Source organism: Scyliorhinus canicula, chromosome 16 (assembly GCF_902713615.1).
Source record: "Scyliorhinus canicula chromosome 16, sScyCan1.1, whole genome shotgun sequence".
Classification (NCBI taxonomy): domain Eukaryota; kingdom Metazoa; phylum Chordata; class Chondrichthyes; order Carcharhiniformes; family Scyliorhinidae; genus Scyliorhinus; species Scyliorhinus canicula.
Genome location: NC_052161.1, coordinates 80,159,692 through 80,182,401, shown reverse-complemented (window position 1 = coordinate 80,182,401; position 22,710 = coordinate 80,159,692). Strand labels below are relative to the sequence as shown.

The 22,710-nt window shown below is 48.5% G+C and overlaps 1 protein-coding gene across 1 annotated transcript in view; it reads left to right on the top strand.

The window, feature by feature from the left end:
* The window catches only part of hk1 (hexokinase 1), a 143,306-nt gene that overhangs the window by 117,407 nt on the left and 3,189 nt on the right, over window positions 1-22,710 (top strand). The window contains exons 15-17 of the mRNA XM_038821407.1: window positions 7,603-7,786; window positions 8,505-8,660; window positions 8,750-8,983. Coding sequence (XP_038677335.1) covers window positions 7,603-7,786; window positions 8,505-8,660; window positions 8,750-8,983 — 574 coding nt within the window. The remainder of the gene's footprint in view (window positions 1-7,602; window positions 7,787-8,504; window positions 8,661-8,749; window positions 8,984-22,710) is intronic.

Here is a 22,710-nt window from a genome sequence, read left to right as displayed (position 1 = left end):
CTCTCTACTAAGTCTCGCCCTCTCTCTCTCTCTCTGCGCTCTTTATTGAAGTCTTGCACACTCTCTCTCCTTGCTCTTTATTGAAGTCTCATCCTTTCTCTCTCCGTGCTGTTTACTGAAGTCTCGCCCTCTCTCGCTCCGTACTCTTTACTGAAATCTCGCCCTTTCTCTCTCCGTGCACTTTACTGAAATCTCGCCCTCTCTCCGCGCTCTGTACTGAAGTCTTGCCCTCTCTCTCTCTCCGCGCTCTGTACTGAAGTCTCGCCCTCTCCGCGCTCTTGATTGAAGTCTCGCCCTCTCTCTCTCCGTGCTGTTTACTGAAATCTCACCCTCTCTCTCTGCGCTCTTTACTGAAGTCTCGTCCTCTCTCCGTGCTCTTTACTGAACTATCGCCCTCTCTCTCTCCGCGCTCTTCACTGAAGTCTTGCCCTCTCTCCGCGCTCTTTACTGAAGTGTCGCCCTCTCTCGCTCTCTCCGTGCTCTATACTGAAGTCGCGCCCTCTCCACGCTCTACTGAAGTCTCGCCCTCTCTCCGTGCTCTTTACTGAAGTGTCGCCCTCTCTCTGCGCTCTGTACTGAAGTCTTGCCCTCTCTCTCTCTCCGCGCTCTGTACTGAAGTCTTGCCCTCTCTCTCTCTCTCTGCGCTCTTTACTGAAGTCTCACCCTCTCTCCCCGCTCTTTACTGAAGTGTCGCCCTCTCTCTCTCTCTCCGTGCTCTGTACTGAAGTCTCGCCCTCTCCACACTCTACTGAAATCTCACCCTTTCTCTCTCTCTCTGCGCTCTTTACTGAAGTCTCGCCCTCTCTCCGTGCTCCCTACTGAACTATCGCCCTCTCTCTCTCCGCGCTATTCACTGAAGTCTCGCCCTCTCTCCGCGCTCTTTACTGAAGTATCGCCCTCTCTCTCCGCGCTCTTTACTGAAGTCTCGCCCTCTCTCCCCGCTCTTTACTGAAGTGTCGCCCTCTCTCTCTCTCCGTGCTCTGTACTGAAGTCTCGCCCTCTCCACGCTCTACTGAAGTCTCGCCCTCTCTCTCTCCACACTCTTTATTGAAGTCTCGCCCTTTCTCTTTCTCCAGCACCTTGACTGAAGTGTCGCCCTCTCTCCGCTCTACTAAGTGTCGCCCTCTCTCTCTCTCCGTGCTCTTTACTGACGTCTTGCCCACTCTCCACGCTCTTTACTGAAATCTCGCCCTTTCTCTCTCCTCTCTCTTTACTAGCTCTTGCCCTCTCTCTCTCTGCGCTCTTTATTGAAGTCTCGCTCACTCTCTCTCCGCGCTCGTTACTGAATCTCGTCCTTTCTCTCTCCGTGCTGTTTACTGAAGTCTCGCCCTCTCTCTCTCCGTGCTGTTTACTGAAGTCTCGCCCTCTCTCTCTCTGCGCTCTTTACTGAAGTCTCGCCCTCTCTCTCTCCGCGCCCTTTACTGAAATCTCGCCATCTCTCCGCGCTCTTTACTGAAGTCTCGCCCTCTCTCTCCGTGCTGTTTACTGAAATCTCGCCCTCTCCCTCTGCGCTCTTTACTGAGGTCTCGCCCGCTCTCTCTCCGCGCTCGTTACTGAAGTCTCGCCCTCTCTCCGCGCTCTTTACTGAAGTGTCGCCCTCTCCTCTCCGCGCTCGTTACTGAAGTCTCGCCCTCTCTCTCTCTGCGCTCGTTACTGAAGTTCGGCCCCTCTCCGCGCTCTTTACTGAAGTGTCGCCCTCTCTCTCTCCGCGCTCGTTACTGAAGTCTCGCCCTCTCTCTCTCTGCGCTCTTTACTGAAGTCTCGCCCTCTCTCTCTCCGCGCTCTTTACTGAAATCTCGCCATCTCTCCGCGCTCGGTACTGAAGTCTGGCCCTCTCTCTCCACGCTCGTCACTGAAGTCTCGCCCTCTCTCCGCGCTCTTTACTGAAGTGTCGCCCTCTCTCTCCGCGCTCTGTACTGAAGTCTCGCCCTCTCCGCGCTCTTGATTGAAGTCTCGCCCTCTCTCTCTCCGTGCTGTTTATTGAAATCTCGCCCTCTCTCTCTGCGTTCTTTTCTGAAGTCTCGCCCTCTCTCCGTGCTCTTCACTGAACTATCGCCCTCTCTCCGCGCTCTTTACTGAAGTGTCGCCCTCTCTCGCTCTCTCCGTGCTCTATACTGAAGTCGCGCCCTCTCCACGCTCTACTGAAGTCTCGCCCCTCTCTCTCTCCACACTCTTTATTGAAGTCTCGTCAATTCTCTTTCTCCAGCACCTTGACTGAGGTGTCGTCCTCTCTCTCTCCGCTTTCTTTACTAAGTCTCGCCCTCTCTCTCTCCGCGCTCTTTACTGACGTCTTGCCCTCTCTCTACTAAGTCTCGCACTCTCTCTCTCTGCGCTCTTTATTGAAGTCTCGCTCACTCTCTCTCCGCGCTCTTTATTGAAGTCTCATCCTTTCTCTCTCCGTGCTGTTTACTGAAGTCTCGCCCTCTCTCGCTCCGTACTCTTTACTGAAATCTCGCCCTTTCTCTCTCCGTGCTCTTTACTGAAATCTCGCCCTCTCTCTCTCCGCGCTCTGTACTGAAGTCTTGCCCTCTCTCTCTCTCCGCGCTCTGTACTGAAGTCTCGCCCTCTCCGCGCTCTTGATTGAAGTCTCGCCCTCTCTCTCTCCGTGCTGTTTACTGAAATCTCACCCTCTCTCTCTGCGCTCTTTACTGAAGTCTCGTCCTCTCTCCGTGCTCTTTACTGAACTATCGCCCTCTCTCTCTCCGCGCTCTTCACTGAAGCCTCGCCCTCTCTCCGCGCTCTTTACTGAAGTGTCGCCCTCTCTCGCTCTCTCCGTGCTCTATACTGAAGTCGCGCCCTCTCCACGCTCTATTGAAGTCTCGCCCTCTCTCCACACTCTTTATTGAAGTCTCGTCTATTCTCTTTCTCCAGCACCTTGACTGAGGTGTCGTCCTCTCTCTCTCCGCTCTCTTTACTAAGTCTCGCCCTCTCTCTCTTCGCGCTCTTTACTGAAATCTCGCCCTCTCTCTACTAAGTCTCGCCCTCTCTCTCTCTGCGCTCTTTATTGAAGTCTCGCTCACTCTCTCTCCGCGCTCTTTATTGAAGTCTCATCCTTTCTCTCTCCGTGCTGTTTACTGAAGTCTCGCCCTCTCTCGCTCCATACTCTTTACTGAAATCTCGCCCTTTCTCTCTCCGTGCTCTTTACTGAAATCTCGCCCTCTCTCTCTCTGCGCTCTGTACTGAAGTCTTGCCCTCTCTCTCTCTCTCTGCGCTCTTTACTGAAGTCTCGCTCTCTCTCCGTGCTCTTTACTGAAGTGTCGCCCTCTCTCTGCGCTCTGTACTGAAGTCTTGCCCTCTCTCTCTCTCCGCGCTCTGCACTGAAGTCTTGCCCTCTCTCTCTCTCTCTGCGCTCTTTACTGAAGTCTCACCCTCTCTCCGTGCTCTTTACTGAAGTGTCGCCCTCTCTCTCTCTCTCCGTGCTCTGTACTGAAGTCTCGCCCTTTCCACGCTCTACTGAAATCTCGCCCTCTCTCTCTCTCTCTGCGCTCTTTACTGAAGTCTCGCCCTCACTCTCTCCGCGCTCTTTACTGAAATCTCGCCATCTCTCCGCGCTCGTTACTAAAGTCTCGCCCTCTCTCTCCACGCTCGTTACTGAAGTCTCGCCCTCTCTCCGCGCTCTTTACTGAAGTGTCGCCCTCTCTCTCCGCGCTCTTTACTGAAGTCTCACCCTCTCTCCCCGCTCTTTACTGAAGTGTCGCCCTCTCTTTCTCTCTCCGTGCTCTGTACTGAAGTCTCGCCCTCTCCACGCTCTACTGAAGTCTCGCCCTCTCTCTCTCCACACTCTTTATTGAAGTCTCGTCAATTCTCTGTCTCCATGCACCTTGACTGAAGTGTCGTCCTCTCTCTCTCTGCTCTCTTTACTAAGTCTCGCCCTCACTCTCCGTGCTCTTTACTGACGTCTTCTCTCCGCGCTCTTTACTGAAGTGTCTCCCTCTCGCTCTCTCCGTGCTCTTTACTGAAGTCTCGCCCTCTCTCTCCGTGCTCTTTACTGAAGTCTCGCCCTCTCTCCCCGCTCTTTACTGAAGTGTCGCCCTCTCTTTCTCTCTCCGTGCTCTGTACTGAAGTCTCGCCCTCTCCACGCTCTACTGAAGTCTCGCCCTCTCTCTCTCCACACTCTTTATTGAAGTCTCGTCAATTCTCTTTCTCCAGCACCTTGACTGAAGTGTCGTCCTCTCTCTCTCTGCTCTCTTTACTAAGTCTCGCCCTCTCTCTCTCCGTGCTCTTTACTGACGGTGAAAGAACAAGACAGCATAGGAATAGGCCCTTTGGCCCTGCAGGCCTGTACCGGTCATGTACCAACCTTTGCCAAACCCCCAGCACTTCCTTGTGCCGTAACCGCCTATACCCATCCTATCCATGTGAATGTCAAGATGCCTTTTGAACGCCGGTAATGTATCTGCTTCCACAACCTCCCCTGGCAACGCGTTCCAGGCACTCACCACCCTCTGCGTAAAAAAACTGCCTTGCACATCTCCTCTAAACTTTGCCCCAAGGACCATAAAGAGGTGCTGGTGACTGACCCCTCCACCCTGGGAAAAGGCGCCTGCCCATCCACTCTGTCCATGCACCTCTATCAGATCACCCCTCAACCTCCGTCTTTCTAATGAAAACAGTCCCAGTCTATTCAACCTCTCCACGTAGCTAACACCTGGTAAAATTCCTGTGCATCTCTCCAAAGCCTCCACATCCTTCTGGTAGTGTGACGACCAGAATTGTGCGCAACATTCCAAGTGCGGTCTTACCAAGGTTCTATACAACTGCAGCATGACTTGCCAGTTTTTATACTTGATGCTTCGTCCAATGAAGGTAAGCATTGCATTCCGTATGCTTTCTTCACTACCTTGTCCACTTGTGTTGCCATCTTCAAAGATCTGTGGATCTGCACGTCTAGATCTCTCTGACTTTCTATGTTCCGAAGAGTTTTACCATTTACGGTATATTTCCCCTCTGTTAGACCTACCAAAATGCATAACTTACATTTCTCCGGATTATACTCCATTTGCCATTTCTCTGCCCAAGTCTCCAACCTATCTATATCCTGCTGTATCCTCTGACAATCCTCAACACTATCTGCCGCTCCACTAACCTTGGTGTCATTCGCAAGCTTACTAATCAGACCAGCTACATTTTCCACCAAATTGTTTATGTATAACTACAAACAACAGAGGCCCTACCACAGATCCCTGTGGAACATCACTAGTCACAATCTTCCATTCAGAAAAACACCCTTCTGCTGACTACCCTTTGCCTTCTGTGACCGAGCCAGTTCTGGATCCACCTTACCACCTACTTCTGATGCCATGTGACTTCAACTTTTGTATCAGTCTGCCATGAGGCACCTTGTCAAAGGCTTTATTGAAGTCCATATAAACAACATCCACCGCCCTCCGTATATCAATTATCTTTGTCACCTTCTCAAAAAAACTCAATCAAGTTAGTGCGGCAAGACCTCACCTTCACAAAACCATGCAGTCTATTGCTAATGAGTCCATTTGTTTCCAAATAGGTACAAATCCTATCCCTGAGAATTCTCTCTCATAATTTACCTACTATCAATGTGAGGCTCACCGGTCTATAGTTTCCAGGATTATCCCTGCTACCTTTCTTAAACAGTGGTACCACATTAGCTATTCTGACCTCTGGGATCTCACCTGTAGGCAATGAGGATACAAAGATGTCAGTCAAGGCCCCAGCAATTTCCTCCCTTGCTTTCCTCAGTATTCTGGGGTAAATCCCAACCGTCTCAGGAGACTTATCTACCTTAATGTCTAATAAAAGACTCAATATCTCCTCTGTTTCGATGTTAAGATGATCCAGACGGTCCACACAACCTACTTCCACAAATCCCTTTCTTTGGTGAACACTGATGCAAAGTATTCATTTAGTACCTTGACCATTTCCTCTGGCTCAACACATAGATTCCCCCCACTGTCCTTAAGTTCCAGCCCCACAGATCCCGGAGTTCCATCAATTATTAACCAATAATTGTGTGTTTTCTGAGGGGGTTGGGGACGAATTAAAACGGTCTTCTCAGCCATGCGGCCCTCTGGGGAATGGATTTATACAAAACCTTCAGGTCAGTGGAATTCAGTCATCATCACAGAATAATACAGCACAAAGGAGGCCCTTCGGCCCTTCGAATGCACCAAGCATGAAAAACAGCGATTCAGGTCGGTGCAATTCTGTCCTTCGACCAGCAGATGGAGTCTGCGTCTCCCTTAGATATTACTGGAGCTATATACCTCACAGTTTTACAGACTTTTCCGAAATACCAGAATTTCCATTGTGCAGAAATACCAGCTGTATTATGAAGAGTGTTCTCAGATCGGGCTTTACCCATCACTTCAGACAGAGGATTAAAATATTACACATTCAGTGGGCCTTTCACTCCAGATGTTCCCGTCACAGATCGAACTGCTGCCTGCAGTCTTCCAAATAAGAAGCCCTACCTACAGGTCTGGCTGGGAGCCTGGCAGAGAGAGAGAGAGAGACCGTGCGTCCTGCCTATCTTCTCATAGAACCCAGGATAAAATGGAGCTCTTCACATGAATCGCCTTTCTTCCAGAACATTCTGAATGGCTCAAACAATAACAAGCAACAACAGGAGATGACTCAGAATTACAGATTCATCGATTGACTGCTTGTCACAGAACCTAAAGGGGATGCCTTGGGTTGGTTCATCAGACCAGGGGTGTTTCGGTTTGCTTAAAGTCCTAAGGTCTGTAACTTGGGCAGCACGGTAGCACAGTGATTAACACTGTTGTTTCACAATGGCAGGGACCGCATTCGATTCCCAGTTTGGGTCACTGTCTGTGCGGAGTCTGCATGTTCTCCCCGTGTCTACGTGGGTTTCCTCCGGGTGCTCCAGTTTCCTCCTGTGAGTTTCTTGGCGATGTGGGGTGGCTTTAGTGGGAATTTCCATTGACAGCAGGAACAGAGAATCTTGCCGCCAGCGAATGGCTCACCGCCTCCCGCCGCCGAAAAACATGTGACCAGGAGGCGCGGAATCCCGTCCAAAATCCTCAAACACAGTACTTCAACCTTTGCATTAGTAAAGCTCCACTGGCTGCTGTATGAACATTGACAGAACTTCACATGTATGTCATTAGCAATAAAGCTCTTTGAGATATCCTGAGGTGACCAAAGGAGCTGTACAGATTTGTCTTTGTCTTTATGGTGGAAGTCCATTCAGCTGTCTAAAGCACCTTGTGACGTTTACTGTATTAAAGACATTACATGAAGTTGTTTTCATATTTAAATCTTTCCATTTCATACATGTTGGGCTGGATTCTCCGTCCCGCTGCGCCAGATTTCTGGTTCAGCACACCAGCGGGATGCTCCGTTTTGCCATCTGGTCAATGGGGTTACCCATTGTGGGGCAGCCTCACGCCGACGGGAAACCCCTGGACTGCCGGCAAAATGGAGCATCCCGACGGCGGAGAATCCAGCCCATTATGTCTCCGAATCCAAGGGTGAACTCTGTGAGTGGAATTGCTGCATTTATTTTTAAAATGTATTTGATGTTTATTTTAATTTAAACCACAAGGCTATTTGGGTGATAATTTAATGCAAGCTTGAATGTTGATGTGACTTTCTGCACAGGGACTGGCAGTAATACCTGCTACATGGAAGAGGCAAAAAACACAGAGACTGTGGAGGGTGATGAGGGTCTCATGTGTGTGAATATGGAGTGGGGAGCTTTTGGTGACAATGGATGCCTGGATGATGTCAGGACAGAGTACGACAATGCTGTGGATGATCTGTCACTAAACCAAGGGAAACAAAGGTGAGGTGACACAATGAACACTTTATACACCAGTCTGAATCATTTCAACCTGAGTTGAGGAGTAGCAGCGGACGATGCTTCGCCTTTGGCTGGTTTAACATTTGGGAAATTTTGTGCATGTTTAAAATCAGCAGCAGAGGTCAGTGTTGGGGAAAAATAAGCCAGTGTTACAGTGCTTACAGTCAGCTATAAGTATCAGTGAGGTTCTGCTGTTATATTGACTCAGATCTTCCAGTCAGTGGTGATGATGGGGCGATCACCACAAACTGCAGAGATCACTACACTACCACCTTTTCATTCCTTACAGCAGGTTGGGGGGAGAAGGTGGGCTATTGGGTCTGGAGGGTCTTGGGGCGATGGGAAGTCTGATCGGGTGGGCGACAGTTGGAGATCAGTTGGGATGGTGGGTTGAGGTGTGGTGTAAATCAGAGATTAAACTGTGTAACAATTCAAGAGCAAGTATCTGGGTAAGTAATGCATAACTCAGCGACACTGAGGTCAGTGTAAGTGACATTCGTGGAGAGTCCCAGGCAGCATAAATAAGCTCGTCGGACATTGGAACTTTTGGGCAATTACATGCTGGGTCCAAAAGTGCAAACAGTTTTGGACATTGGAACATCTGACTCAGTGTCTATATAATAATCGGGACATTGAGGAACCTTAAATGGAATGTGTTGCACAAAGAATTGAAGGGATGTTTTGTCTCTTGACATTACAGATATGAAAAAATGATCAGTGGGATGTATCTAGGTGAGATTGTGCGAAATGTAGTCATTGATTTCACCAGACGAGGATTCCTGTTCAGAGGAAAGATCTCAGAAACACTAAAGACAAGAAGCATCTTTGAAACAAAGTTTCTGTCCCAGATAGAAAGGTATGTGGCCACGTTTTTAGGTAACTCATGTAATTTGCTGATTCCGATATTCATGGCTGACATCCCATTTGCTCCCTACTTGTGAACAGTGACCGCCTGGCTCTGCTGCAAGTCCGTGCAATCCTTCAGCAGCTTGGCCTGGACAGTACCTGTGATGACAGTATCATTGTGAAAGAGGTGTGTGGTGTTGTTTCTAAGAGAGCAGCCCAGCTCTGTGGTGCAGGAATGGCTGCTGTTGTTGACAAAATAAGAGAAAACCGGGGTTTGGACCACCTGGAAATTACTGTCGGTGTCGATGGAACTCTCTACAAGCTTCACCCACAGTGAGTGTTTTAACTTTATAAAATTATCTGTGCTGATTAAGATTTGGAGAATTCAAATGCTTGCTTCGCAGCACAAAACTTGAGTATTGCTGAAAAAAGAGATACTGTTGAAGCTTTTCATCTTGCATTTATCAGGACATAATTATAAGAAATAGGAGCAGGAGTAGGCCATCTGGCCCCTCGATGCTGCTCCGCCATTCAGTGAGATCATGGCTGATCTTTTGTGGACTCAGCTCCACTTTCCGGCCCGAACACCATAACCCTTAATCCCTTTATTCTTCAAAAAACTATCTATCTTTATCTTAAAAACATTTAATTAAGGAGCCTCAACTCCTTCACTGGGCAAGGAATTCATAGATTCACAACCCTTTGGGTGAAGAAGTTCCTCCTAAGCTCAGTCCTAAATCTACTTCCCCTTATTTTGAGACTATGCCCCCTAGTTCTGCTTTCACCCGCCAGTGGAAACAATCTGCCCGCATCTATCCTATCTATTCCCTTCATAACTTTATATGTTTCTATCCTTCTAAATTCAAACAAGTACAGTCCCAGTCTACTCAACCTCTTCTCGTAATCCAACCCCTTCAGCTCTGGGATTAACCTAGTGAATCTCCTCTGCCCACCCTCCAGCGCCACTACATCCTTTCTCAGGTAAGGAGACCAAAACTGAACACAGTACTCCAGGTGTGGTCTCACTAACACCATATACAATTGCAGCATAACCTCCCTAGTCTTAATCTCCATCCCTCTAGCAATGAAGGACAAAACTCCATTTGCCTTAATCACCTGTTGCACCTATAAACCAGCTTTTTGCGACTCGTGCAGGAGCACACCCAGGTCTCTCTGCACAGCAGCATGTTTTAATATTTTATCATTTAAATAGTAATCCCTTTTGCTGTTATTCATACCAAAACGGATAACCTCACATTTGTCAACATTGTATTCCATCTGTCAGATCTTAGACCATTGACTTAACCTATCCAAATCCCTCTGCAGACTTCAGGTATCCTCTGCACTTTTTGCTTTACCACTCATCTTAGTGTCGTCTGCAAACTTGGACCACGTTGAGTCCACAAAAGATCAGCCATGATCTCAGTGAATGGCGGAGCAGGCTCGAGGGGCCAGATGGCCTACTCCTGCTCCTAGTTCTTATGTTGCATTTGGTCCCCAACTCCAAATCATCTATGTAAATTGTGAACATTTGAGAGCCCAACACTGATCCCTGAGGGGCACCACTAGCTACTGATTGCCAACCAGAGAAACACCCATTAATCCCCACTCTTTGCTTTCTATTAATTAACCAATCCTCTATCCATGCTACTACTTTACCCTTAATGTCACGCATCTTTATCTCATACAGCAACCTTTTGTGTGGCACCTTGTCAAAAGCTTTCTGGAAATCCAGATATACCACATCCATTGACTTCCCATTATTTACCGCACTGGTAATGTCCTCAAAAAATTCCACTAAATTAGTTAGGCACTACCTGCCCTTTATGAACCCATGCTGCATCTGCCCAATGGGGTAATTTCCATCCAGATGCCTCGCTATTTCTACCTTGATGATAGATTCCAGCATCTTCCCTACTACTGAAGTTAAGCTAACTGGCCTATAATTAGCCGCTTTCTGCCTACCTCCTTTTTTAAACGGTGGTGTCACGTTTGCTAATTTCCAATCCGCCGGGACCAGCCCAGAGTCTAGTGAATTTTGGTAAATTATCACTAGTGCATTTGCAATTTCCCTAGCCATCTCTTTTAGCACTCTGGGATGCATTCCATCAGGGCCAGGAGACTTGTCTACCTTTAGCCCCATTAGCTTGCCCATCACTCCCTCCTTAGTGATAACAATCCTCTCAAGGTCCTCACCTGTCATACCCTCATTTCCATCAGTCACTGTTATTTGTGTATTCCACTGTGAAGACCGACCCAAAAAACCTGTTCAGTTCCTCAGGCATTTCTTCATCTCCCATTATTAAATCTCCCTTCCCATTCTCTAAAGGACCAATATTTACCTGAGCCACACTTTTTTGTTTTATGCAGCAACTTTTACGACCTGTTTTTATATTCTGAGCAAGTTTACTCTCATGATCTATCTTACTCTTCTTTATAGCTTTTTTTACTAGCTTTCTGTTGCCCCTAAAGATTTTCCAGCCCTCTAGTCTCCCACTAATCTTTGCCACTTTATATGCTTTTTCCTTCAATTTGATACTCTCCCTTATTTCCTTAGATATCCACAGTCGATTTTCCCTCTTTCTATCGTCCTTCCTTTTTGTTGGTATAAACCTTTGCTGAGCACTGCGAAAAATCGCTTGGAAGGTTCTCCACTGTTGCTCAACTGTTTCACCATAAAGTCTTTGCTCCCAGCCTACATTTGCTGGCTCTTCTCTCATCCCATTGTAATCTCCTTTGTTTAAGCACAAAACACGAGTGTTTGATTTTACCTTCTCACCCTCCATCTGTATTTTGAATTCCACCATATTGTGATCGCTCCTTCCGAGAGGATCCCGAACTCTGAGATCATTAATCAATCCTGTCTTATTACACAGGACCAGATCTTGTTCCCTTGTAGGTGCCATTACACACTGTTCTAGGAAATTATTGCGTATACATTCTATAAACTCCTCCTCAAGGTTGCCTTGATCAACCTGGTTAAATCAATCGGCATGTAGATTAAAATCCCCCATGATAACTGCTGAACCATTTCTACATGCATCAGTTATTTCTTTGTTTATTGCCTGCCTCACCATAATGTTACTATTTGGTGATCTATAGACTACTCCTATCAGTGACTTTTTCGCCTTACTATTCATTATTTCCATCCAAATGGATTCAACCTTATCCTCCATCACACCGATGTCATCCCTTACTATTGCCCGGATGTCATCCTTTAATAACAGAGCTACACCACCTCCCTTACCATCCACTCTGTCCTTCCGAATAGTTTGATATCCGTGGATATTTAACTCCCAGTCATGACCACCCTTTAACCATGTTTCAGTAATGGTCACTAAATCATAGTCATGAGCAATGATTTGTGCCATCAACTCATTTACCTTATTCCGAATACTACGAGCATTCAGGTAAAGTACACTTATGTTGGCTTTTATACCTCTGTTTTGAATCTAAGACATTGATCAGTAACCTCTCCTAAGTTATTTTTCTTCTTAACTTTTCTCCTAATTTTCCTTGCCGTTGAACCCATATCTTCATGTAACAACCTGCCGCGTCGCTTTCCATTTATGTTTTTACTTCCCATTTTATTCCTTTTAGTATTACTGGGCCTATTCACTGAGCTCCCCTCAGTCACTGTACCTTGTACTGTCGCCCTTTTTGATTTTTACTACGGCTTCTCTGCCTTACGATTTCCCCCTTACTGCCTTTTGTTTCTGTCCCTGTTTTACTACCTTCCGACTTCCTGCATCGGTTCCCATCCCCCTGCCACATTAGTTTAAACACTCCCCAACCGCGAGGTTTGCTAGTGTCACACGGGAGGGTTTAAACTAATATGGCAGGGGGCTGGGTACCGGAGCAATAGGTCAGAAGGTGAAAGCATTGAGGGAGAACTAGGGAATAGGGCCAGTATGGCTCTGAGGAAGAGCAGACAGGGAGATGTTGCTGAAAACAGCAGGTCTGGTGGCCCGAAGTGTATATGTTTTAATGCAAGAAGTATTACGGGTAAGGCAGATGAACTTAGAGCTTGGATTAGTACTTGGAACTATGATGTTGTTGCCATTACAGAGACCTGGTTGAGGGAAGGACAGGATTGGCAGCTAAACATTCCAGGATTTAGATGTTTCAGGCGGGATAGAGGGGGATGTAAAAGGGGTGGCCGAGTTGCGCTACTGGTTAGGGAGAATATCACAGCTGTACGATGGAAGGACACCTCAGAGGGCAGCGAGGGTATATGGGTAGAGATCAGGAATAAGAAGGGTGCAGTCACAATGCTGGGGGTTTACGACAAGCGTCCCAACAGCCAGCGGGAGATAGAGGAGCAGATAGGTCAACAGATTTTGGAAACAAGTAAAAACAACAGGGTTGTTGTGATGGGAGACTTCAACTTCCCCAATATTGACTAGGACTCACTTAGTGCTCGGGGCCTGGACGGGGCAGAGTTTGTAGGAGCATTCAGGAGGGCTTCTCAAAACAATATGTGGACAGTCTAACTAGGGAAGGGGCGATACTGTACCTGGTATTGGGGAATGAGCCCGGCCAGGTGGTAGAAGTTTCAGTAGGGGAGCATTTTGGGAACAGTGACCACAATCCAGTAAGTTTTAAAGTGCTGGTGGAAAAGGAAAGAGTGGTCCCAGGGTAAATGTGCTAAACTGGGGGAAGGTTAATTATAACAATATTAGGCGGGAACTGAAGAACCTAGATTGGGGGCGGATGTTTGAGGGTAAATCAACATCTGACATGTGGGAGGCTTACAAATGTCAGTTGAAAGGAATTCAGGACCGGCACTTTCCTGTGCGGAAGAAGGATAAATACGGCAAATTTCGGGAACCCTGGATAACGAGAGATATTGTAGGCCTCGTCAAAAAGAAAAAGGAGGCATTTGTCAGGGCTAGAAGGCTGGGAACAGATGGAGCCTGTGTGGAATATAAGGAAAGTAGGAAGGAACTTAAGCAAGGAGTCAGGATGGCTAGAAGAGGTCACGAAAAGTCATTGGCAATAGGGTTAAGGAAAATCCCAAGGTTTTTTACACGTACATAAAAAGCAAGAGGGTAGCCAGGGAAAAGGTTGGCCCACTGAAGGATAGGCAAGGGAATCTATATGTGGAGCCAGAGGAAATGGGCACGGTACTAAATGAATACTTTGCATCAGTATTCACGAAAGAGAAGGAATTGGTGGATGTTGAGTCTGGAGAAGGGTGTGTCGATAGCCTAGGTCACATTGAGATCCAAAAAGACGAGGTGTTGGGCGTCTAGAAAAATATTTAGGTAGATAAGTCCCCAGGGCTGGATGCGATCTACCCCAGAATACTGAAGGAGGCTAGAGAGGTAATTGCTGAGGGCTTGACGGAAATCTTTGGATCCTCACTGTCGTCAGGTGATGTCCCGGAGGACTGGAGAATAGCCAATGTTGTTCCTTTGTTTAAGAAGGGTAGCAAGGATAATCCAGGGAACTACAGGCCGGTGAGCCTTACATCAATGGTAGGGAAATTACTGGAGAGAATTCTTCGAGACAGGATCTACTCCCATTTGGAAGCAAATGGATGTATTAGTGAGAGGCAGCATGGTTTTGTGAAGGGGAGGTCGTGTCTCACTAACTTAATAGAGTTTTTCGAAGAGGTCACAAAGGTGATTGATGTAGGCAGGGCAGTGGATATGGTCTATATGGACTTCAGTATGGCCTTTGACAAGGTCCCTCATGGTAGACTGGTACAAAAGGTGGAGTCACACGGGATCAGGGGTGAGCTGGCAAGGTGGATACAGAACTGGCTAGGTCATAGAAGGCAGAGAGTAGCAATGGAAGGGTGCTTTTCTAATTGGAGGGCTGTGACTAGTGATCAGTGCTGGGATACCCATATACCCTCGCTGCCCTCTGAGGTGTCCTTCCATCGTACCGAGGGATCAGTGCTGGGACCTTTGCTGTTCGTAGTATATATAATTGATTTGGAGGAAAAAGTAACTGGTCTGATTAGTAAGTTTGCAAACGACATAAAGGTAGGTGGAATTGCGGATAGCGATGAGGACTGTCAGAGGATACAGCAGGATTTAGATTGTTTGGAGACTTGGGCGGAGAGATGGCAGATGGAGTTTAATCCGGACAAATGTGAGGTAATGCATTTTGGAAGGTCTAATACAGGTAGGGAATATACAGTGAATGGTAGAACCCTCAAGAGTATTGACAGTCAGAGAGATCTAGGTGTACAGGTCCACAGGTCACTGAAAGGGGCAACACAGGTGGAGAAGGTAGTCAAGAAGGCATACGGCATGCTTGCCTTCATTGGCCGGGGCATTGAGTATAAGAATTGGCAAGTCATGTTGCAACTGTATAGAACCTTAGTTTGACCACACTTGGAGTATAGTGTTCAATTCTGGTTGCCACATTACCAGAAGGATGTGGAGGCTTTGGAGAGGGTGTAGAAGAGATTTACCAGGATGTTGCCTGGTATGGAGGGCATTAGCTATGAGGAGCGGTTGAATAAACTCGGTTTGTTCTCACTGGAACGTCGGAGGTTGAGGGGCGACCTGATAGAGGTCTACAAAATTATGAGGGACATAGACAGAGTGGATAGTCAGCGGCTTTTCCTCAGGGTATAGGGGTCAATTACTAGGGGGCATAGGTTTAAGGTGCGAGGGGTAAGGTTCAGAGGAGATGTACGAGGCAAGTTTTTTTACACAGAGGGTAGTGGGTGCCTGGAACTCGCTGCCGGAGGAGGTGGTGGAAACAGGGACGATAGTGATATTTAAAGGGCGTCTTGACAAATACATGAATAGGATGGGAATAGAGGGATACGGACCCAGGAAGTGTAGAAGATTTTAGTTTAGAGGGGCAGCATGGTCAGCACGGGCTTGGAGGGCCGAAGGGACTGTTCCTGTGCTGTACTTTTCTTTGTTCAAATATCCCCCTTAGGACATCAGATTTGCAAGAACACCAAGTCTAAAGGAAACAATAGCATATACTGCATGAGAAGAGGGCGCTGATCAGTTGGCAAGGGAACTCTGGTAGAGATGTTGCCATGTAGAATGCAGATGGGAACAGTTAGCTGCCAAGCTTTTAAGATTCACCTGATAGAGATCTACAAGATTATGAGGGGTATGGATAGAGTGGATGGGCAGGCACTCTTTCCTGGGGTGGAGGGGTCAGTCACCAGGGGGCATAGGTTTAAGGTCCGTGGGTCAAAGATTAGAGATGTGTGAGGCAGGTTTTTTACGCAGAGGTGGTGAGTGCCTGGAACGCGTTGCCAGGGGAGGTTGTGGAAGCAGATACACATTAACGGTGTTCAAAAGGCATCTTGACAAATACATGGATATGATGGGTATAGAGGGATACAGCACTAGGAAGTGCTGAGGGTTTTGGCAACGGGTGATAGCATGACCAGTATAGGCTTGGAGGGCTGAAGGGCCTGTTCCTGTGCTTTGTTCAAACTGCGATCCAACCATTCCTCATGTGTTGTGTGTTGCTGGATGGATCACCTGGCCTCGAGGTGGGCCCGCTCTGGTGTCCCTGCCTACGGACACATCCCAGGACACACAAAGCGACGAGGCAGCACCGGACAGCGACACCCAAACACTTGGCACCAGTCCCATGGAGTTACCTGGGGGGCATTGGGCACCCCGAAGGAGGAGGAGGTGATGGGGCCCATGCCAGTGACCTTGCAGGGGAGGAGCTAGAACACCACAGCGTCTCAGACACGCCCCCTGTCCCTGGTGCCTCCGATGGGCAGTGGACAGAACAGGATAACACCATGCCACCTGGGACACCTGAGAAACTCCTGGGCCGATTGCCCCAGAAGACGGTCGCCAATGGGACCCAGGCCACAGCAGTGCAGAACGTTACATCAACATTCAAGGTTGCATTAAAATGTCCTTCCTCCTCTCTCTCCCTCAACAACCACTACTCATGTTTCCCGATTTTTAAAACCACAAATTTGCCTTCGATAATTCTGCCAGGCGGAGCATCACGGGAGCCCCGGACTACTGGGATGGGCCTGTTAATGATACGCCAACAGCATTTACTGTCCATGCGGCGTAGAACGATACATGGCACTGTCGAGGCACCGGAGCGCCGTCCTGAAATTCCTCCTTTTTTTAAAACGCATTTTATTCAAACTTGGATCAAAGTACATTACAGCAAATAAATACCCCGGGAAGCAATCTTCCCAACAGTCAACTATAGTTTGTACAGATTTTTCTCCCTTTTCACCCCCTCCTCCCCATCACCCACCTGCCACCCCCCCTGCGACGAACAGCTCCTCAAACACGGTCACAAACATCCCCCACCTTCTCTCAAACTCCCCTGCTGAGCCCCTTAACTCATACTTTATCTTCTCTAACCGTAGGAAGTTATACAGGTGACCCAACCATGCTGCTACCCCCGGTGGCGATGCCGACCGCGACTCCAGCAAAATTTGTCACCGTGCAATCAGAGAGGCGAAGGCCACAACATCGGCCTTCCTCCTCTCCATGAGCTCCGGCTTCTCTGAAACCCCAAATATCGTCACCAAAGGGTCCGGGTCCACTCCCTCCTCCACTATCCTAGCTAAGACCGTGAACACTCACGCCCAAATCTTCCCAATTTTTCACAACCCCAAAACATGTGCGCATGATTCGTTACCCCGCCCACACCTCTCACACTCACCCCCTGAAAGAACCCACTCATTCTTGCCCGAGTCATATGCACCCTGTGCACCACCTTAAACTGTATCAGGCTCATCCTTGCACAAGAGGAGGTCCCGTTTACCCTTCGCAGTGCCTCACTCCATACTCCCCAATTGATCTCCTTTCCCAACTCCGCTTCCCATTTCTCCTTGATCTTCACCACCCGCTTGCCTCCCTGCTCCCCCAGCCACTTGCATATATCCCAATTCTTCCTTCCCCTGCCACATCCGGAAGCAGCAGTTGCTCCAGATAGGGTGTATCACGACAATCTAGGTAACCCCTTCCAGGCAAAGTCTCTAACCTGTAGATACCTGAACTCATTACCCCTCGGCAACTCTACCCTCCCTCTTAGCTCCTCCAGACTGGCAAACTCTTCCTCCAAATACAAATCCCTCACCTTGACCAGCCCCACTTCCCTCCACCTCCTGTATACACGATCCATTCCCCCCCCCCCCGCCCCCCAACGGCTCAAACCCATGATTCTCGCACAGCGTCGTTAGCACCGACATCCCTTCCACCCTAAAATGCCTCCTCAGCTGATTCCATATCTTCACCATAGACTGTACCACTGGGCTCCCTGAATACCTACTTGGAGCCATTGGCAATGCTGCCGTCACCATAGCCCTCAAACTAGGCCTCTTACAAGATTCCTCCTCCATCCTAACCCACTCTACCCCTTCTCCTTCCCACCACCGCCGCACCTTGTCTACATTCGCCGCCCAATAATAATGAAGCAAGTTTGGCATCGCCAACCCCCCTGCTGCCTCTGTCTCTATAGCAGGGTCCTCCCCACCCTCGGCACCTTCCTCGTCCATTCAAAGTCAGAGATGATTGTGTCTTCTTTCTGAAAAAAGGCCTTTGGTATAAAAACCGGGATAGCCTGAAAGATAAACAAGAACCTCGGCAGAATATTTATTTTCACCACTTGGACCCTCCCCGCCAATGTGCAGTGTATCCCACCTCTTAAGATCCTCCCTGGCCACCTCCACCAGCTTCGTTAAGTTCCATTTATGGAGGCCCGTCCATTCCTTCGCTACCTGAATCCCCAAGTACCTAAATCTATCCCTCGCTACCTTAAATCCCCCCTAAATTAGCCTGCTGCGCCAGCTCATTCACCGGAAACACCTCGCTTTTCCCGACATTCAGCTTGTATCCTGAGAATCCTCCAAACCTCCCCAACAGGCCCATAATCCTTCCCATACTCTCCAATGGATCCAAAATATACAGCAAGAGGTCATCGGCATAGAGCGACACCCGATGCTCCCTCTGTCCCTCATTATCCCCTGCCATTCTGCCGACCCCCTGAGAGCCATCGCCAATGACTCTATGGCCAGCACAAACAGCAGCGGTGACAGTGGGCACCCCTGCTTCGTACCCCTGTGTATGTCAAAGCTTTGTGAGCTCATATCATTCATCCTCACCCTCGCTCTTAGAGCCACATACAGCAACCGCACCCATGCCACAAATCTCGGCCCAAACTCAAACCTTCCCAAAACTTCGAACAAGTAACGCCACTCCACCCGATCAAATGCTTTCTCTGCGTCCATGGACACCACCGCCTCCGGCACCAGAACTCTCGCCAGATTCATCACCACATTCAACAGCCGTCTTATATTACTCACGAGCTGCCTGCCCTTCACGAAGCCTGTTTGTTCTTCTGCAACCACCCCCAGGACACAATCCTCCATCCTCCCCGCCAACAACTTAGCCAATACTTTCACATTCGTGTTCAATAGTGATATGGGTCTATACGACCCACATTCCATCGGATCCTTCCCTTTTTTGGGGATTAGTGTGATTACTGCCTGCTTCATCGTCTCCGGCAACTCCCCCTTCTCCAGTGCTTCATTAAACGCCCCCAACAGATGTGGTGCCAGGTACGCCGCAAATTCCTTATGAAATTCTGCCGGGTACCCATCCGGCCCAGGGGTTTCCTCGACTTCATACCCCTGATACTATCCAGCACCTCCCTCAGCCCCAGAGGCTCCTCCAATGCCTGTCTCTTTGCTTCCACCACCTGGGGAAATTCCAGCTCATCCAGAAACCACCCCATGTCCCCCTCCTCTCCTCCTTGGTCTGCCTCATAAAGTCCCTGGTAATACTCTCTCAATGCCTCATTTATCTTCCCCTTCACCCCACCAAAATCTCCCGGCTTACTACAAAGTAATCAATCCTCTAATACACCTTATAGACGTGTGAAAAGAACGAATACTCCCTTCTCCCAGGGTTCTGAAAGCGCACTGGATCCACCATACCCATCTTCTCCATAAACCCCCCTCAGCTCCCTTGCCATTCGTACTCTACCCATTGACCTGGGGTTCGATCTATCCACACTGGGCTCTAGGACACAGTTAAAATCTCCTCCCATGATCAACTGGTACTTGGCCAAATCCGGGATGGCTGCCAGCAACCCCCTCATAAAACCCACATCAATTTGGGGCATACACGTTTACCAACACTACCAGTGCCCCTTCCAATACCCCACTCACAATCACATATCTCACACCTGGATCCCTCATCTCCTTCGCACTCACGAATCCCATTTTTTTGCTCATTAAAATCGCCATATCCCTCGATTTGAAATCAAACCCCAAGTGGAAAAACCTGACCGACCCACCCGTTCCTTAACCTAACCTGGTCCTACACATGGAGGTGTGTCTCCTGCAAAAAGACAACCCCTGCTTTCAAGCTCCTGAGGTGCTTGAACACCCGCGACCTTTTAACCAGCCCATTCAGTCCCCAGACGTTCCACGTTACCAACCTTACCGGAGGCTTGCGCCTCCAATCGCCTCTACTGTCCGTCATCTTCCCCACTTAACTCCTGCCCCTTTAATTCCACTCTGTATCTAGCCCATCCCAGATGGCTCCTTTCTTCGCCATTGACCACGTCATCTCTCACCCCATGCTGTGTCACAGAAACCCCCCCCTGTTTTTCCCCTTCCCCTTCTTCCGCCCCCACGTCCCCTTCCCCCCTCCTAGCCTTCTCCCCACCACCTCACTTCCATTCACCAGGATAACCTGCTAGCGTGGCTGCCCCTGCCCAAAGGCACATCCTAATGAGCCCCCTCCCTCTCCCCTCCCCCCCCCCCCCCCCCCCCACCCCACGCCTCAGCTCAAAGAAGGCAGCCTTACCCTCCCCACTCAAACAAGGACTTCTCCTGAACTCCAGGTAGCCGCTTCAAAAGCAAACAAACAAATGTTAAACACAAACAGTCTCATAAAACAGGAGGCGGGATGGGAACATCCATCCCCACATAACCTTTTCACCCCGACAACTCCTTACAATCTCAACATTGAACAGAACCCCCTCCTCACAAAAAAAGGCAAAAATCCCCCAATCCCTACATCCACTTCAAACATAATGGCCAGCATAAGCGGCCAGCACCCCGCTTCCCAAGCATTGTCCACTCAGTACTCTCCCAGTTTATGCTCCTTACTGAAGTCTTCGGCATCTTCTGGGGTCTCGAAATAATACTCCCGGCCTCCGAACGTCACCCTTAATTTCGCCGGGTAGAGCACCCCAAACCTAATCTGCCGCTAGTACAGCACCGCCTTGGCCTTGTTGAAACCTGCCCGCCGTTTTGCCAACTCAGCTCCGATGTCCTGATAAATCTGGACGTTATTTCCCTCCCAGTTGCAGCTATGCTTCCCCCTGGCCCACTGTAGAATTTTCTCTTTCTCCAAAATTTGTGGAGTCTCACGATCACCGCCCACGGCGGCTCCCCAGCTCTAGGCTTTTGCCTCAGAGACCTATGCAGACGGTCCACTTCAGGTGCCTTATCCAGCACCCCTTCTGCCAGCATCCTCGAGACATACACTCACACCTTCCACTCCTTCAGGCAGGCCCACTAGTCGCAGGTTCTGTCTTCTCGAGGTATTCTCCTGCTCCTCCACCTTTGCCCTCAGCGTTCTACAAAGATTTCCTAGGGGTCCCACCTCCGCCTCCAGAGCCACCACACGATCGCTGTGGTCCGAGATCACTCCTTCAATCTCCTGAATCTGTGACCCTTGCACCTCCAAACGCCTCTCCATCTGCTCCAAAGTACTCTTCAGGGTTACCACAGCTACTGCAATGGCCTTTGCATGATCCTCATGCATTTCTTTCCTCTGTTTATGGAATTCCTCCTTGATAAAAGTCATCAGTTCCTGTATCTGGGGCCTTACAGCTTGCCCCTCCCCCGCCTGCATGCTGGAAGAGACTGTCTGTGAAGCACAAGACTGTTTCAACTTTCTAGCCAAACCTCTCACTGTTTCCTGCCGGGTCTGGTGATCAGAAGACATACCATTCTAGGGGTAAACTACTCCTCTAATATTCACCTACACCTTTTCATCAAAATTCCACCTGGATCTGGGTAAAAAGAGCTCTTTTCTGTGACTTTGAACAGGAACAGCCCTTTATGTGACCAATCACTCCATGGTCACAAGCGGAAGTGCCGTCCGCGAATTCCAGCTGACACGTTATTCTCCGCCTGATCAGGCCTCATGATTCCGACGTCACTGGATGGAGAATCCTGCCCCATTTGTTTGGAATGTTCTCAGCACACATGCAGTTCCAGGTGTGGCCATGTGAGGTGCTGCAATAACATTAATGGTGAAACTCAGGCTGCACATTAATGACCGTTGTACAAGTGCCAAACCAGGAGGAGTGAAGGTAGAAGAGGACTCATCAAGAACATCTTGATACATCAAAGATGGGCATAGATATTTTTTGCACACATCAGCCCCTGTCTGCTTCCCACTGTACACATGCATAGGAATTAGCACTCATGGTTAAATGCGTTTTCTAATGTTAAAGAGCACAATACTTTGGAAACGTGAAACATTTGGATAAATTAAACTATTTTTATTATTGCTTTATACTGTTTTACATCTCAAGGGCATTCTTATCATTCACATATTGGTTACGCATTCTAACATTATCCAAAATCAGGAAATTTCCCAAAATCTGGAAATGCCTTGGACCCGACCCAAGCAGACTAGAGAGGCTACAGTGGAGAAAGAACTGTAACCAAGAGGCCATGGCATCTCTGATCTTAACATCCTGAGTGAGTCTGCTTGTCGTGTATTGTTTAGAGGAGAATAGGGAGTGTGAATTGGCCTATGACCACATTCACTCATGGTATATGGTTCCAGTGAAGTCTGGCTAGGAATCTGAACATTGGATGTGAGTCTGGAGCTGATGAGCAGCTAATATTCAATTATATAAAATGCGGCATCAAATCACCTTGCTGTAATTTTCCTCGCGAGATGTCAGACATGGATAATGTTTAAGAAATAAAAGCATGGCTTTAACAACTGCCTGACCATGTCTAAAATCTGAAGCAGTTTCAAACAACTGTTATTGTTTCAAAATCTGTCTTCAAAATCTGTAAAACTGCACCAAAATCTTTTTCATTTTGGCCTTGA